Source organism: Danio rerio, chromosome 20, assembly GCF_049306965.1.
Source record: "Danio rerio strain Tuebingen ecotype United States chromosome 20, GRCz12tu, whole genome shotgun sequence".
Classification (NCBI taxonomy): domain Eukaryota; kingdom Metazoa; phylum Chordata; class Actinopteri; order Cypriniformes; family Danionidae; genus Danio; species Danio rerio.
Window position 1 is genome coordinate 47,255,777 of NC_133195.1, and position 18,784 is coordinate 47,274,560.

Consider the following 18,784-nt stretch of genomic DNA (forward strand, 5'->3'; position numbering starts at 1 on the left):
ACAGAGATATTGTTTTAAATCTAAAACACTAAAGGAAATAAAATGTGATAGTTTAGCATTTGTTCTGCATCCAAGTTTGTTATTTCCAAAGGAGGCGAGCGGCTTCTCAGGGTTCAACGTTATGGACTTTTTATACTGGCCTGATTGGGCCAGTGGTTCAGATTTTTACTTGCCCTGCCAAAATTTTCTCTAGCCCCACCACAAAAAAAATAAAAATAAAAATGTTAATAGCTATTTTTTAGCCACACATTTTAAACAATGTGTCAAAAATCTTGACTTGAAATATTTTACAAATGTTAATAAATTTAAAATGAACAAAATTTTAAGTGTTATGAAAACAAAAAGAGCAGTATGTAAAATGTGCAGGTATTTAATTGGAGTTTTAAATTATTTAACAAAAGATGGCTGACTTGTCAAACTGACTGCAAATTGTGCAAAACACAATTTCATGTTTTTGTTGTGTTGCACCCAAGTAAATTTCTGTTTCAGACGTTTTCTTTTAACCTCATAATTTGATCTTGCCGCCTTGTTTCCATCTCTTCACTGTACTGGTTGTTACCAGATTATGGGGAAAAAATAACGTGCTCACAACGTTCAATCAGAAAAGAAACTGAAAAGCAGTATGATGTTTACGACATCACAGAGATGGTGACATTTAAAGGCTTAAAAGCACAAACCGTTTCTCGATTCTTAAGGCTGATTTATACTTCTGCGTCAAACACCGGCGTATGCTACGGCGCTGATGCATAGCCCATCGCCGTGGCCATCGCTGACGTGCACCTCTCAAAAATTGTAACTACACGTCGCAACAACGCGTAGCGCAAGCTCTGTGATTGGTTGGCTTGCTAGCGCCGACGAGTCTGGGCGGGACCGAGAGCCGCGCGAATGGCGCGAGCGATTGTTTACAAGTGTGGAGTCCCGTGAAGGAGCTCCGGATGGAAAGTTTTGTTTTGTGTTTACCTCATAGTTAAAATTGTTGCATGTCCGCCGGTTCCTGCCTCAAAATGAGCGAGTTTGAGTCACTTGTACATCCAGGAAGTGTTCAGAATAGCAAAACACCAGCGAAGAAACTCGACACAGAGGAACATTTACACCTCACTGCCCACTAGCGTTTCGGAAGTGTTAATGCAGACCAATGGAGACAGCGCGCAGAAGTATAAATGCACAGCCACGCGCGTTGCCTGCGCCGTGAGTTGCGCCAGTCACTTGACGCAGAAGTATAAACCAGGCTTAAGACTGTATTTGCACGTAATTGACAAATAGTCCCAGGCAAATGAAACTTCAGTGATAAGGCAGTTTTGGCCCAGTTGGGCCTGTAATAATCCTGTCTACTGTCCCAAGCATCTTTCACGCTGGCCCCGGGTCATCGGGCAATCCTTATTGTTAAGCCCTGCTTCCGTTTGCATATTGGGAGCAATACACACGTGGCACAACGAGCTTGCGCCTTCCAGGCACACCTAGGTAAAAATATCTCAAGTTTTCATAAAGCTGCGAACCCAACGCAAGTCACATGACTAATTATCTCAGGCGACGCAGTGGCGCAGTAGGTAGTGCTGTCGCCTCACACCAAGGAGGTCACTGGGTAGCTGGTTCGAGCCTCGGCTCAGTAGGCGTTTCTGTATGGAGTTTGCATGTTCTCCCTGCGTTCTTGTGGGTTTCCTCCGGGTGCTTCGGTTTCTCCCACAGTCCAAAGACATGCGGTACAGGTGAATTGAGTAGGCCAAATTGTCCGTAGTGTATGAGTGTGTGTGGATGTTTCCCAGAGATGGGATGCGGCTGGGAGGGTATCCACTGCGTAAAAACATGCTGGATAAGTTGGCGGTTCAGTCCACTGTGGCGACCCCGAATTAATAAAGGGACTAAGCCGACAAGAAAATTAATGAATGAATATAGATCTCCTTATTTCTGGGTGCTGTTGTGGCTGGTGTATTCTGGGAAATTTTCTTACCCTTTGGTTTCGAGTGTGGTCCTAAAAAAAATCTTCATTCAAAGTGCCATCTACCCCTTCCCCTCAGCCCTACGCCTTCAAGCTAAAGAGAATTGGAACACCCCTACCCCTTCACAAGACCATGCAAAATGAGGGGTAGGGGAAAGTGGAAGGCTAAGGGGTGGAATTGAGATTGGGCCTTAATCTCTCTTTGTAATGCCTACAGGCTGATTTATACTTCTGCGTCAAACGCCGGCGTATGCTGCGGCGCTGACGCATAGCCTTTGCCGTGGCCGTCGCTAACGTGCACCTCTCAAAAATTGCAACTGCACGTCGCAACGTCGCGTAGCGCAAGCTCTGTGATTGGTCGGCTTGGTAGCGCTGATGAGTCTGGGCGGGACCGAGACGCTCGAATGGCGCGAGCTGGACGCGAGCCCAATGGAGCGATTGTTTACAAGTGTGGAGTCCCGTGAAGGAGCTCCTGCTGGAAAGTTTTGTTTTGTGTTTACCTCATAGTTAAAATTGTTGCATGTCCGCCGGTTCCTGCCTCAAAATGAGCGAGTTTGAGCCACTTGTACATCCAGGAAGTGTTCAGGAAAAGCAAAACACCAGCGAAGAAACTCGACACAGAGGAACATTAACACCTCACTGCCCACTAGCGTTTCGGAAGTGTAATGCAGACCAACAGAGACAGCGCACAGAAGTATAAATGCACAGCTACGCGCGTTGCATGCGCCGTGGGTCACGCCGGTCACTTGACGCAGAAGTATAAACCTGGCTTAACACTAGCTGTTTCTATTCACCTACTTTTATGCACATTTTGGAATATTGCAAAAAACAATGCTCTATGGATACGCCAAATGTGCATAAATAGTGAAAATGTACAGCATTTATGGACAAACCAGTGGACAGAATACATTGTAGAACATCTAAAATGCAGCCATTTCTGAACCCTACAGCCAAAATCCATCATCAAAATTTTTCAGGATTAATACCTCTAAAACTGTCTTAAATTTCTGTTCTCACGCTCCCAAAAGCCACTACACCTTCATTGCATTTTCTTCCTCTTCTGAGGTGCAAGTCATTTAATATATAAGAAAAAAGGCCCATAGTGGCATCACCTTTCTTTTTTTCTTTCCGATATTTGGCACCAGTTTTTTAGGACGATTTTTCTTTGACTTAACTTTTCTTTGATCTTTGACTTAACGGATGGAAACCATGCTTTATACGAAAAGGACTTATGCAATGTTCCAGTTTTGCACATAAGTCTAATTTGCCTTGCACTCAATTTACACTAAAATAAAACTTACATCAAACTGACTTCTTATAATATTTACAAGTTTCAGTTTTTAACAGTTACACAAGCTGCATCAAGTTTAATTGACAAGCATTTTGCTAATACATATAATTGCACATTATATAAATATAATGTTATAACATACCTATAAATACATATAATGTTTGACACTGCAGTAAAAAATGTCAGAAAAAAAGTGAATAAAAATATTTTTTAAAATGGGTAATCGATTATATGTTTACAGGCTAAATCAGGGTCTCAACTCGCAGATGTTTTCAAGGTCATCTATCATACAGTTCTGGTTTATTCTCATCTGTCACTCAAGCTCATCAAAGCCATTTATGGCAGGAGAGGCGGAGCTAAATGAAGCCTCACCTCCAACTAAACCTATTCCCTCTCTTTTCCATCACTGTGTTTGGGAGAACACTAGATTCACCTTTCATCTGTGTTTGAGCTGACATTACAACACCTGATGCTATTGGCTGCCGGTCAAGAGCAGAACAAACAGAATTTAGGAGATCGTGGCTTAACGGTGACATTTCACCCAAAATATCTGTGAAATACTGCTGGGAGGATGTAGGTGACAGATCAGGACAGTTGCCTGATTTAAAGAAAGTGTCTACAATGGGAGACGGTCAAGAGCCTGATATTGAGTTATTTGTTAAGGTAAGCAGAAAAAGCTTTAGGAGTGTGCAAGACAAGCTTTCTGGAGTTATTAAGCTCTTGGTGAAGTCAGTGTAACTCAATAGCTGTTCTAAAGTAACGTGGATATTTGACTAGTGTCATGAGCTGGGTGCGTGTGGAGCAATGTTTGACTGCACATTGGTTTAGATCAAATAAGGTAAAAAGGTAAAAATGTTACCTTTTTGTCTTAATAAAACTTGCTACTTTATGCTAGTTAAAATGCTAAGAATTAAAATCAGCCATTTTAAATAATAAAACTGAAAACATACGTAATTGACATAGTCAAATTAGCTAGAGATTCAATACAACAGTGCTATTACATTAAATAATTAGTTTTTTATGCTATACATTAATTGTTTTGTCTATGTCTATATATATATATATATATATATATACTCGTTTTTAATATGCTGAAAATGAAAAGTTATTTTAAGTGCTAAAACTGACAAGATACATAATATGTGCAGTATGAAAAAAAACATTTTCACTAAAGTTTGAAATGTATTATTAAATTCAGTTATCAGTGTTTCATTTATATATTGCAATTATATATATGGTAGGTATATATTTAAATATTAAAATAATGATAATAATTAAATAATTGTTAAAATGATGAAATTTAAATGATTATATATAAATATACATAATAATAGTATATTATATGTAAAGTTGAGGTCAGAATTATTACCCCCCCCCCCCCCCCCCCATTGATTTTTTTTTTTTTTTTTAATATTTCCGAAATCATTTTTAACAGAGCAAGGAAAATTTCCCAGTACATTTGATAATTTATTTTATTTATTTTTTTGTTCTGGAGAAAGTCTTATTTGTTTTATTTAGGCTTGAATATAAACAGTTTACATTTTTTTTTTAAACCATTTCATGGTCAATATTATTAGCCCCTTTAAGCTATATTTTTCGATAGTCTACATAACTAAACTTCGTTATACAATAACTTGCCTAATTACCCTAAACTGCCTAGTTAACCTAATTAACCTAATGAAGCCTTTAAATGTCACTTTAAGCTGTATAGAAGTGTCTTGAAAAATATCTAGTCACATATTATTTATTGTCATCATGGCAAAGATCAAATAATTCAGTTATTAGAAATGAGTTATTAAAACTATTATGTTTAGAAATGTGTTGAAAAAATCTGCTCCGTTAAACCGAAATTGGGGAAAAAATAAATAGGGGAGCTAATAATTCAGACTTCAACGATATATATTTATTGGTATATACTGTAAGTATATATTAAATAAATATTAGAATAATATTAATTAAAATAATGATGAAAAACATTAAATTAAAATAATAATATATAAGTTAAAATAAAATATACACAATTGAAGTATAACAAAAACAACCAATAGGGTATCAATATTATGCATTTTTTCATTATTTTTCATTATTTTAACACCTAGTTAAAACACATACATATGGCATACATAAATCCACAAAATGTATTAGATTAGTTTGCCTTCATCACAAATAAATATATTAGAATATTTATATTCAGCTATCATAGAAAAAAAGTCACCAAACCCTTTTCTGATAAGGCAAACATGAAATCATTTGATTAACTGGAGGATGCCTCTCATGTGGCAGGCACACTGAAGCAGCCTACATAATTAAATAATAAAATGTTAGAACTGAACAGATCCTAATCTTTTTATTTAACAATATAACTGCTGTAGACAAGGCATTGTGGGTCGGTCACACCCCTGTCTGTTTACAGCTGCCGACAGAGTAACCGGTCCTATAGCAAACCAGCCTATTGTCCTGCACTTTCCAGATCGTAGCAGCTCATTGTTCTGCATCCAGGTCTCTCTCTCTGTTCTGAATTTGCCAGAACAGACAGATGAGTGAAACTGGAAGTGGCCTGACCTTTCACATACCATCTGCCTCATTTATCTGGCCGTGTTATGCAATGCACTTTCTCCCATGATTCCCTTCGAACCTTGCACTAAAAACAAGCTGTATTGAGGCAATTGATACTACAGGTGAACAGGGTACAAAAAAGTCATCATCATATTTCCAGTTGACTGATTGTATTAAGAATTTCAAGCATTTTTAATGTTAGAAGGTGTCTCAAATATTGACTTGAAATATGCATAAGGACATATATTTTATAAAACATGCTAATTTACAAGTCAGACTTAAAATGCATTTTAATTTTTACATATTAGAAATCAAAGGTTTTTAAAGCTGGATCGTTGGGAACCTATAATTCAGAAAACACTGCTTATTTTCACAACTGGAAATGTAGAATGTGTGTGAACAAATATGGGAAAGACCTTCGGGGAAGCAGATATGAGCAAAACTGGGAAGTTTAGAGTATGAAACAACTAATTTTGAAAAATAGCCTTTAAAAATGCATTGTACAAAGCAATTAGTTGACTTCACTCAAAGCGAGTAAACCGTTGCCTTAAAATCGTTAAGTAAATAAACCACAGTTGAAGTCAGAGTTATTAACCACCCTTTGAATTTGTTTTTCTTTTTTAAATATTTCCCAACAGAGCAAGGAAATTTTCACAGTATGTCTGATAATATTTATATTTTAATAAAAAAATAAAATACATTAAGGTCAAAATTATTAGCCCCTTTAAGCTGTATATTTTTTTGATAGTCTACAGAACAAACCATCGTTATACAAAGACTTGCCTAATTACCCTATCCTGCCTAGTTAACATATTTAACCTAGTTAAGCCTTTAAATGTCACTTTAAGCTGTATAGAAATGTCTTGAAAAATATCTAGTCAAATATTATTTACTGTCATCATGGCAATGATAAAATAAATCAGTTATTAGAAATGAGTTATTAAAACTATTATGCTTAGAAATGTGTAGAAAAAAATCTGCACTCTATTAAACAAAAATTAGGGTAAAAAAATAAACAGGGGGGCTAATAATTCAGGGGGTGGGTAATAATTCTGATTGCAACTAGGTGCATAATTTTAAAAAAATTACACTTTTTTTTTTACTTTTCGTTTTCTTCTTAGTACATGAAGTAACTTCAGAAAAGTCAAGCTTTAATAGGAAATTTATCAAAACTTTGAGAAAGATGCTAATGGTCTAATCCCATTGCATGAATTATGCTAAGCTAAGCTAAAAGGGTTGAATTGAAACAATTTATTGAAAAAAAAAAAATAATAGTAAAACTCAACACAAGGGAAGTTGTAAAATGAGCCTTTTTTTAATGAATCTTAAAGAAAATTCCTTAAGAAGTTCCTTCAAGTACACCAAAAATAAATAAATAATTGCATTAGAAGTTTTCTAAAATGTTCTGTTTCAATATACAAGTATTTCAATAAATGTGTGCTCCTTTGCATACATTTCTAAATCTAAATAATGATTAATGTCGGGTTCAATTTGATTTTATTTCTTTCATAATAAGGATTTTTAAAAATTAATGGGAATCAATTTTTTAGAAATTTAGAGTTCACATTTCCACAGTTTATTGAAGAATAAAGTGTTGTATATTATCAAGCAAATGTTGTATGAATGAATAAAATAATGCAGAATGCAAATGTGAATAAAACTAGGACGTTTGGTCTATGGTGAGGTGGAGATTGAGAAAACAGCCTTTAAAATACACTGTAAAAAGGGATTATTTGAATTTACGAAGAGAGTAAACCTGTTGATTTTAAAGCAAATAGTTGACTTCAGTAAGTTTAAGTAAATTGACTAAATATACTGCCTTAAAATTATTAAATAAATTAACTGTGTGCATGCTTTTAAAAATTGAGTTAAATGAACTAAACTTGTCTCTTTTAAGAAAAGTGGCTTACTCAGTTTTAAAAAGTAAATAAAAATAAAATAACTATCTCTTTTTGCAGTCGATGAATAGAAGCCCACGTGTGTTTACCTGCAGTTAACCTAGAAAATATACAAAACTGAAGGATCTACATACAGTAGGTAGTCCCTGTGAAGCTATTATGTATAAATACGCGAGCGAGCGTGTGCTCCTGGTGCTCTTTTGTGGATAATGAATGCAGTGTGCATAATTGATATTGTGCCGGGTATTATGTCACGGTGTAAGCTATAGCTGCTCTTTTACTAGCGGTGCTGCTGTTTTGGGACACCCGATCTGCTTCGCTGCAGAGGTGTACAGTACAGAAGCAGAGTGAATGTCATCAGCACCGTCACTCCAAATAATTGCTATTGAAATTTACTGCTGTTCAAATTCAAATCTGCATAAACTATATATTTGTAATGCTCATTTTTTGAGAAATTACCTTTAGATTTGTATTCTAGTTTTAAAATGAAAATGAGTGTTTGCGCCTCCTGCTGGTCCCAGTTTAGTGTTTTTTAAAGGTAGATTGCTACCTCAAGTGGTCAAGAACAGTACTGCAGGGATCTCCCAGTTTTTAAATCCAATGATCCACAAGTCCATCAATGTAATTTACATTATTTTCGAAAAAAAATAAATAAATGTTTAGTAAAAAACCCAAAATACAATAATAAACTGATCTTTTTAAGCAAGATGTTTTATAGCATATACGGTAAAGTATAAAGTAACTTATGTTCATGATAAGTAAATAATTTTATTAAGGCATTTTCTTTAATAACTAGTAATACAACAGGGTTTCATTAATTAACCTTATTCATTTCATGGTTAAATAAATAAAGTTTTATAGGTTTTAACAAAATATCCCAATAAATAATAGGGTGGAATTAGGTCAACTGGGACACTTTTGAATTAAATTCATTTATTTCCTCAATTCTACACATAATACCCCATAATGACAACGTGAAAAAAAGACTTTTTGAAATTGTTGCAAATGTATTAAAAATAATAAACCTGAAAAATCACATGTACATCAGTATTCATAGTCTTTGCAGTGCAGCTTTATATTGAGCTCAGGTACATTCTGTTTTCACTGATCATTCTTGAGCTGTTTCAGCAGCTTAATTGGAGTTCACCTGTGGTCAATTCAGTTGATTGGTATTGGATAATAGGAACCATTTTTTTTTATTATTTTTGTCTCTTTTTCTTTTAATCAAACAATTATTTGTAATGGTCATGTAAGGGTCATATATTAACTGAACTTCTAATGTTGTGGGTGAGTGCTGTGCATACTAATTAGCATTTTTGCAGAAGTAGATAGATGCGGGTCCAAAATTAAATTCAGCTCTGCAGAAACTTCCTGTCTGAAGAGAGGTGTTAAAACTGAACACAGAACACAGAAAGATGTATACTTTGTTGTTGGGCAGAGAATTCGTAGAAAAAGAGGAAGTATGTCGAAGGTGCGGCCAATGGAGGACTGAACAATGACTGACAAGTGACGTTACACCAAAACTCCACCTGTTAAGATCGGTGGTGTATATATGCTGAAGTCAGGAAATGTATGTTAGTTGCGAACCTCTTGAATGTAATTCTTGTATTGCATTGGGGTAATGTAACCCAGAGCTCTGTCATCGAATTATTCATTTGTATCTAATAAATTACTAACATTTTTGTCATTGAAGAAAAACCTCTCCTGACCTTTTCTCTTGAACACGCATGGAATTGGCTTGATATTCCAACATTGGACATGATTTGAAAAGGCATCTGTCTATATAAGGTCTCAGGGCTGACAGTGCATGTCAAAGCACAAACCAAGCATGAAGAAAAAGGAATTGTCTGTAGACCTCCGAGATAGGATTGTCTCGAGGTACAAGGCTGGGGAAGGTTACAGAAAATATTTTTGCTGCTCTGAAAGTTTCATTGAGCACAGCGGCCTCCATCATCCATAAGTGGAAGATATTTGGAACTACCAGGACTCTTCCAAGAGCTGGCCGGCCATCTAAGCTGAGTGATCGAGGGAGAAGGGCCTTAGTCAGAGAGGCTATTAATAACCCGATGGTCACTGAGCTCCGGTGTTCTTCTGTGGAGAGAAGAGAACCTTATAGAAGAAAAACCATCTGTGCAGCAATCCAACAATAAGGGCTGTATGGTTGAGTGGCCAGACAGAAGCCCCTCCCCGCCTGGAATTTGCCAAAAGACATCTGAAGGACTCTCAGACCATAAGAAACAAAATTCTCTGGTCTAAGGAGACTAAATTAAATTCTTTGAAATTAATTCCAGGCGTTACTGTTTGGAGCAAACCAGGCACTGCTTATCACCAGGCTAATACCATCTCTACAGTGAAGCATGGTGGTGGCAGCATCATGCTGTGGGGATGTTTTTCAGCAGCAGGAACTGGAACAAAGTATTGAGCAAAGGCTGTGAATATGTATGTACATGGGATTTTTCAGGTTTTTTTTATTTTTAATAAATTTGCAACTATTTCAAAAAGTTTTTTTTTACATTATGTCATTGTGGGGCATTATGTGTAGAATTTTGAGGAAATAGATTAATTTAATCCATTTTGGAATAAGGATTAAATTCATTTGCTGAAGTACAAAAAACTGGAACGAAAGGTTTCAATTAATTGTTTTAAATGAATATGATTTTTAAAATGTAAATGACACTTTACGGAGAGAAGACTATGCAGTGGGCAAATCAAGGCAACTAGTGTAACTCATTACAGTAAAAACAAAAACAATCGCGTTTATAACAGAATAAAGTTCATTATAAAATGTACAAAAATTTTATGTTGTAATAGTTAATATAAGGCAAAGTTTTCTATTTATTTTTAAAATATTATTAAATAAATTAGAAAATTACTCATGGCGACTATATTTACCTTCGGCCCACTAGCCTTAATCAAGTTTGGTTTTCGGCCCTTCATAAGAAAAGGTTTGGGCACCGCTGCTTTAAAGGGATTGTTCACCCAAAATAAAAATTCTGTCATCATTTACTCACCCTTTACATGTTTAAACATTTACAAGTTTTATTTGTCTGATAAACACAAAAGAAGATATTTACAATAAATGCTGAAAACCTGTAACCATTGAGAAATTTCCACAGTAGTTGTTTTTCTTACCATGAAAATTACAGTTTTTCAGCTTTTTTCAAAATGTCTTATTTTGTTTTTATCTGACAAAAGAAAATCATAAAGGTTTGGAAACACTTAAGGCTGAGTAAATAGTTTGAGATTTCAGGTTTGGATGAACTGTACCTTTAATGCCCATCAATGGGATCAAGAAAGCAGCAGCAGATGGCGCTATTACTCTTTAGCGTTCTCATTCCACTCTCTTCCCCAAGACATGTGGACTGGTTTCTGGCTCCATGTTATGATAAATGAAGAAGACCTACTGTTCTCTGCATGTGATATAAAGTATATTTACAGATGTGTGGTTGTGTTTGTAGGCTGGCAGTGATGGCGAGAGCATCGGAAACTGTCCGTTTTCTCAGCGCCTCTTCATGATCCTTTGGCTCAAAGGTGTAGTTTTTAATGTCACCACTGTCGACCTCAAGAGGTGAGAACTTCATTCATTGAATTTGCATAATAATAACATCATAGAAATGTCAGTAACAAATGCTATGCTCCATGTTATGAAATAACCTCTTCTAAAAATCAAAATACCCTCACTATCCACAATTACATAATAATGTGGTGGTAAAACCTGCTGCAGATTTAGTTTATCCAGACGGCAGAAATATGTATTTTGTAAAGCGTTTGCAACTGCTCTTTATCACTTATTTAGAAACACCAAAAGGATCGTCAAGTGTTGGGTTTAATGAGTTACAACTTCAAATAGTTTCTGTTGGCGAGGCAGTGGCGCAGTAGGTAGTGCTGTCGCCTCACAGCAAAAAGCTGGTTCGAACCTCGGTTCAGTTGGCGTTTCTGTGTGGAGTTTGCATGTTCTCCCTGCCTTCGCGTGGGTTTCCTACGGGTGCTCCGGTTTCCCCCACAGTCCAAAGACATGCGGTACAGGTGAATTGGGTAGGCTAAATTGTCCGTAGTGTATGAGTGTGTGTGGATGTTTCCCAGAGATGGGTTGCGGCTGGAAGGACATCCGCTGTGTAAAAACTTGCTGGATAAGTTGGCAGTTCATTCCGCTGTGGCGACCCCAGATTAATTAAGGGACTAAGCGGACAAGAAAATGAATGAATGAATGAATAGTTTCTGTTATTAAATTACTTATTCACAATTTTTACTGTTAATTTTTAGTAATTTAATTATAGTCAAATATAATGTACTCGTCTTAAATACTGTAATTAAATTCAAGTTCTGTATAAATCAATTTATGCAAGCAGAATTAATGTTTTTTTTGTTTATATTTTACTTTACTTTAAAATGTGAGTAAACCCATTGCTTTCAATATGATTAGTTGATTTACTTCAAAAAGTGAATAAACTTGTTGCTTTTAAAAAAAATAGTTGACTTTAATTTAAAAGTGAGTGAACCCACTATCTGTCTGGAGTTTGTTTGCTTGTCCCGACAAGTATGAAGAGACAGTGAAGAAAAATCCAATACATTATAGGTCTATTAAAGTTTGACGACAGATTTCCAGGTTTTTGGGGAGAAGGGAAGCTATATTTATGTTAAAACCAGTTTATTTGAATCAGGACTTTGTCCCTGGCATAGGTCCACCTCACTTCAAAACATGGCACATTAAAGGAATTCGTATTCTATCTGACTTGTTTCAGGGCGACTCTTTAATGTCCTTCCAACAATTACATTAAAAAGTTGATCTCCCAAACCAACATCACTTTGGATATCTGCAAATTCGGCACTATGTTAGGTCAAAACAAAAACAAATACCAGATACATTAGCACTTAATAGTTTGGAAAGTTTTCTCGCTAAAACAACAAATGCTGTTCATTTTATTTCTAGATGTTATTCTTTTCTACACTCTAATATCTCTGGACTTGTGAACACAGTGGCCCATAAGAGGAGGAAGACCTGTGTTATGTTTATATAGATGATGACTGGCAAGAGGCTTTTAGGTGTATTAGATCCACTTTTATTTGTAATTGACTTAGAGAGACTCAATATAAGATTTTACACAGGCTGCATATAACGCCAGTTTTGGAATGAAACTGAATCCTATTCCAGCTCTTTGTGTTAAGTGTCATACAGAGCTTGGGACATACTTTCATTGCTTCTGGAAGTGCAAACTCATTTCAAGATTCTGGAACTTTGTTGCACATGAAATTAACACACTTTTTAAGATGAAATTAAAAAAAAGATCCCGGTCTTTTTCTTTTGGGATTCCCTTCTAAAACACAAGCAATGCCATTAACCCTTGACACAAAAGGTTATAAATTGTTAGATAAACTGCTACTTGTGGCAAGAACATGCATCCTTATTAGATGGATGAAAAACTCTCCCCCCCCTCTGTGACACAATGTTACAGAGAGATTTTTGCAGTTTTGCCTCATGAGAGGCTTCACCTGCCCTCACATGTGAAAGAAATGGTTTTGTGTGTCAATTAGGTTCTTTTTTTTGGCGGAGGGTTGTCAGAGGCTCTCAGTGAATGGTCTTTTGTTGTTTGGTAGATGTTTTTTTTCTTTTTTCTTTTGTTTTGTTCCAGAGGTGTGCAAACTCAGTTATGGAGGGCTGGAATCCTGGGGCCTGTTTCAGTAAGGAGGTTCAACCAACTCTGAGTTTGAACTTGAACTCTGATTTACAGAGAAATTAAAAACTCAGAGTTTTCGGTTTCATAATAGGTGATCTGAGTTAGGTCAATCAACTTTGAGCAGACCAACTCAGAGTTAAGCACGCACACTGAGACTATAAAAAGGCATTAACAATGGAGTGCAGATATTACGAGTGACTATGGCAACATCTTAAAAAAGAGATCAGCATTTTTTTCTCCAGCTGAACTTGATGTGCTCATACAAAGTTACAGCAAATATGACCATATCTTTAAAAAAGCAACACCACTGCATCAGTGAAACAGAGACAGTAAGCGTGGGAAAACAGTTGCTCAAGTTAATGCGTAATTTTACATTTAAAGTATCTAAATATTGAAGTATAATAAAATAAGTAATGTTATGTGTGACATTTATTACATTTTTACACGTGTTCCCACTTACACGTTGATTAGTTTTAATAGATGTAAAAGTGCACTTGTGTGTCTGCCTCTATTATTGATCAAGTGATAGAGGTTAATATGACATTTACAATGAAAGGAGAACTAAATAATAGTTTTTAGAAATAATAATAATTCCATTAATCTAGTTGGTAGATTATACTTTTTATATGTTGTATTTAATATTTTTCTATAACATAAATTTGGCCTACTAATTTTGGACCATTATCATAACTTATTTTGCTAGATTAGCTCCAGATTTGGCTTCAGTACTGACTAAACTAATGTATATGCACAAATATAATATTGTAAAGCTTCCTTTAGAAAATATTAATTTAAAATGAGAGATTTGTGAGGGGTGAGCATGTATGTAGTATATTGCAAAGTAACATCAGCAAATTATGTCCTGGAATGCATAATGCAGTGTTTTATATTTTTGAAAATCTCTGCAATTGAAAAAACAAAACAAAACAAAAAAAGTTTAGCACATCATTAATGACATGCCTTTCTCTAATCAACCATCTCTAGTTTTCTTTGCAGTGCAAAAGGCTGCTCGAGTAATAAAATTAAGTAGTTCATTAAATGTGTTTATTTTTTTTCGCAGGAAACCAGCTGATTTGCACAATTTGGCTCCAGGCACTCATCCTCCTTTCCTGACCTTCAACGGTGAGGTGAAGACAGACGTTAACAAGATTGAGGAGTTCCTGGAGGAGGTTTTGGCACCACCAAAGTAAGCTCATTTTTACAAATACACTCAAGACGAATCGTGACTGCATAGAAACTCGAAACCTGCGGTTCTCGACTGGTTCTTGCTGCAGGATCCAGATTTGAACAGCACGGTCAAACACAGGACCAAAATTTAGACCTAAATGTAGAGATGCATGTATTGTTAATGCATGTAAACAATTTCCGATCGATTTCCATTTGGATTACGCAAAAAAATAACGTGAGAAAATAACAAATATACGTAATGTGATGCATGCTTTAGTCATAAACCGCAGAAAGAGGTAGGACTAATACTCTTAATAAAACCATGGGCATTTGCATCACGTGATTTTATTTATAGAGTAAAACAGAAACATTTATTCTAATTTATTTATTGAAGATATGTTCAATATGATATGATATAAATATGATATTAATGTTCAAACTGTATAAACCAAATGAGTGGAAATGTTATATTCATTTCAAATAATTAAATTAAATTAATTTGTGAGCATTTTAATATTAACAAGAAAAGTCCATTTTAATTTATTAAAATTTTTAATTATCATAAGCAGTTAGCTTTTTTCTTTAGGAACAGGCCTGTGACTGATTTGTGTGTCACAACCCACCAGTTAAGAACTGCAAATCTAGACTGTATATTGAAGAACTGCAGATCTAGACTGTATATTGAAGAACTGCAGATCTAGACTGTATATTGAAGAACTGCAGATCTAGACTGTATATTGAAGAACTGCAGATCTAGACTGTATATTGAAGAACTGCAGATCTAGACTGTATATCGAAGAACTGCAGATCTAGACTGTATATTGTATTAAACCTCACATTAAACTACTGTGAGGTTGAACTGTAAAGAATCCTGACACATGTTTTTCTGTGTACCTTTCCTTGTGTCCAAGGTACCCCAAACTTGCAGCCAGGCACAGGGAGTCAAACGCAGCAGGGAATGACATATTTGCAAAGTTCTCGGCTTTCATAAAAAACACGAAGCCAGATGCGAATGAAGGTATGCATGTCAAACTGGATCGAACTGATCGAATGAAGGAATGAGTAGATAGATGCACTCAAAAATGATTTCTGCTGCTTGCAAATGAGCTGAAACAACAAAATTCATGATATGATTTTTAATCCACTTAAACTTAATTTAAAGCCTAAGTTTTAACCTAATCTATTTGTGTTGGGACAAAATGAAGGACTTTTGTGAACCCAGCAGTGTACACTGTAAAAAAGCTGGGTTCCAAACAATCGATTTGTGTTGGGACAACAAGAAGGGACTAAGTTAACTTAATAGTTTTGCAAGTTTAAGAGGATTTAAATATAACTTTGATCTTTTGGAGCATACTGAACCAAAAATATATACACAGCCCACCCAAAAAACTCAAGAATTGTGATATTTCAGCTCAATAAGTAGTTTGATCAAACAGCAGATGTCGTCTTTTGAGTGAACAGTGTAATTTTTTGGTGTCAGTAAGCTCCAAAAGGTCAAAGTTATATTTAGTGTTGTACATTTCCTACATACAGCATATTAGCATTTATGTTTTAGTTTACCATATTACCAGATTATATACAGGAATTAGAGAGTGAAATCCAATACCTTTTAAGACCTTTTAAAGACTCTTTCCATACATTTTAAGACTTTATAATGACTTAAGGTTTCAAACGGAAACACTGACGAGATTTTAACTTACAGTATATTTACTAATTATTAAATTAAGGAACAAATTTAAAACTTAAACATTCTGCATATACTGAATTAAAATCTATTAAATCTAGCTAATTATGCAGGTTGGCGCCTATAGAACACATAGACTTTACTTGGGTGGGCCGCCCAGGTATATTAACAGCCCTAAACATCCGCGATGGATTAAGAAGTTCAAAATATTCTCTCGTTTACCAGTTTCATTCTGTGCCTGCAAAACCGGTCAACAATTGTGCTGACAGTTTTACGTGCTCTTCACACCCAGAGACTCACATTTTTGGGACTTACCAAATTTGTGCGGCCCAGGTTTCTAAATCTCCAAAACTTCCAGAATTTACCTTTTGCTTTCTAAAGCTTGTTGCATTACTTTTTTATAAAAGACTACTTTCTGCCAGTTTTACAGCTGAACGTACATGCACAGCGGAGATAACGGGAGAAAAAGGTAAATAATAGATTCATTAATCTAAATCTAAAAAAAACTTTACTAAATACTCAGAGAGGACGGAATGACTGGTCAACACTGGCTGCAAAATATATGTACACCATTAGTAATGGTTAATCAACGCATTTGCCTTTTTAAAAAAAAATAATCTACCCGTTTTAATATTGCAATTATGATAATTTTTAGAGCTATCTGTTTTGGCTTCTGAATAGAATTGAAGCATATTTTATATTTCAGTCTTTTTTTACTTTAACTCATTGAAAAGAAACTGTGAAATTATGTTTTGTTTGTCGCATAAAGTAAACTTTTTATGTGATGTGGGTAAATGCCATGTTTCAATCCGGCTACCATTGCAAATATATTTCAAACCTGTGGGAAGCACTGGACGATATTAAAATATAGTTTTGTTGGTGCAGTTTTATTACAATAAGGAATGAAACCTGACAGAGACATTAAAAGAATAATTACAAGTAATAAAATAAATAAACAAATACAAGTAATCTTTAATACAAAATGTGACTTAATAATACATTTAATATTTTCCAAAAACAATTTATTTATTGTTTAATAAATTCATGTTTAGAAATATTTAATTATAAAAACAATTATGTCAACACCTTTAAATATTGATTTATTTATACAGTATTCAGTAATAATGTCTAATATTGAGTGCATCCAATATTAGTTTAATTAATATTTCATAATAAGGATATTAAACAAAATTCATATAAATCACCAACGTATATCACAAATGTTTCCATATATTGTACTTACACCATAGTAGGGCTGGGTGATATGGCAAAAATGCAATCATGATAATTATCTTTCATATTGATAGATAATGATATACAGTTGAAGTGAGAATTATTAGCCCCCCTTTGAATTTTTTTCCTTTTTTAAATATTTACCAAATGATTTTTAACAGAGCAAGGAAATTTTCACAGTATGTCTGATAATATTTTTTCGTCTGGAGAAAGTCTATTTTGTTTTATTTTGGCTAGAATGAAAGCAGTTAAATTTTTTTAAACACTATTTTTAAGGTCAAAATTATTAAACTAAATTATTGACTTCAACTGTAAATTTCGATATCAGTTGTTAATGCTTTCAGATTTAAGAGTACTCCAACAACAACTGAAGCCACAAGAATTAGGGTGCTTATTAAATGGCATAACATATTTTCTCCCAATTATATTTCAGTGGCCTCTAAAATCGACACACTTTTCGATTCACATGGTTGTACATTTCTGCTGTGTGACTGGCTCTTAGATCATTAGAGTAAAAAGTGCATTGCTTATCATTGTTATTGACATAAATTTTATGGCGATTCAATATAACATCGTTTATCGGCACAAACGTTTATCATTTAACTTTTAAATAACGTTGATTTTGCTTGTTTTGGGAATGCTCATTTGTTCTTTATTTGTTTATTTTGTTATACAGTCATTCACTTATTTAGTGTTTATTGATTTCATTTTTAAATTGTGTGATATCACAATATAATATTTGATATTGTGTAATGTTTAATATATGATGTAGATTTTTCCCTAAAATCAACAAATTAATCAAGTAACAAATTCCCATACTCTACACCACATACTCTACACCAGTTATTAAAAAGCCATGTGATGATGTTTTGTTAGCTCTGGAGAAGGGTTTGACAAAGGCACTCAAGAAGCTGGACGAGTACCTGAACAGTCCTTTGCCTGATGAGGTTGATGCCGACAGCATGGAGGAGGAAAAGGCCTCCAACCGCAGGTTCCTGGATGGGAACGATCTGACTCTGGCAGACTGTAACCTTCTGCCAAAACTCCACATTGTGAAGGTGAGCTGAAGCACTGAGGGGGAACCTGTCATTAGTTTTGGCAAGTGTAGTGGCTCGAGGGTTACCATAAAGATCTGCAATACCTGGAGAGAGAGAGAGATCTGTTAGCATTCCCATTTATCTCAATGGCAGGTTTAATTCTGCTCTCATGTTAGACAGTCAATGGTGGAAGATGCTTTTGCTGCCAGCCGGTTTAGTTTAGACATTAATTAGATTAGATTAGATTCAACTTTATTGTCAGTACACATGTACAAGTACAATGCAACGAAATGCAGTTTAGGTCTAA

The 18,784-nt window shown here is 35.0% G+C and overlaps 1 protein-coding gene across 2 annotated transcripts in view; it reads left to right on the plus strand.

The window, feature by feature from the left end:
- The window catches only part of clic5b (chloride intracellular channel 5b), a 39,066-nt gene that overhangs the window by 15,824 nt on the left and 4,458 nt on the right, over positions 1-18,784 (plus strand). Inside the window, 5 exon segments of one of the 2 annotated variants that reach the window (NM_001098198.1) lie at positions 3,642-3,890; positions 11,140-11,249; positions 14,417-14,542; positions 15,435-15,541; positions 18,317-18,498. In NM_001098198.1, the coding sequence (NP_001091668.1) occupies positions 3,849-3,890; positions 11,140-11,249; positions 14,417-14,542; positions 15,435-15,541; positions 18,317-18,498 (567 nt within the window). In that variant the 5' untranslated portion in view covers positions 3,642-3,848. 2 annotated transcript variants of the gene reach the window in all.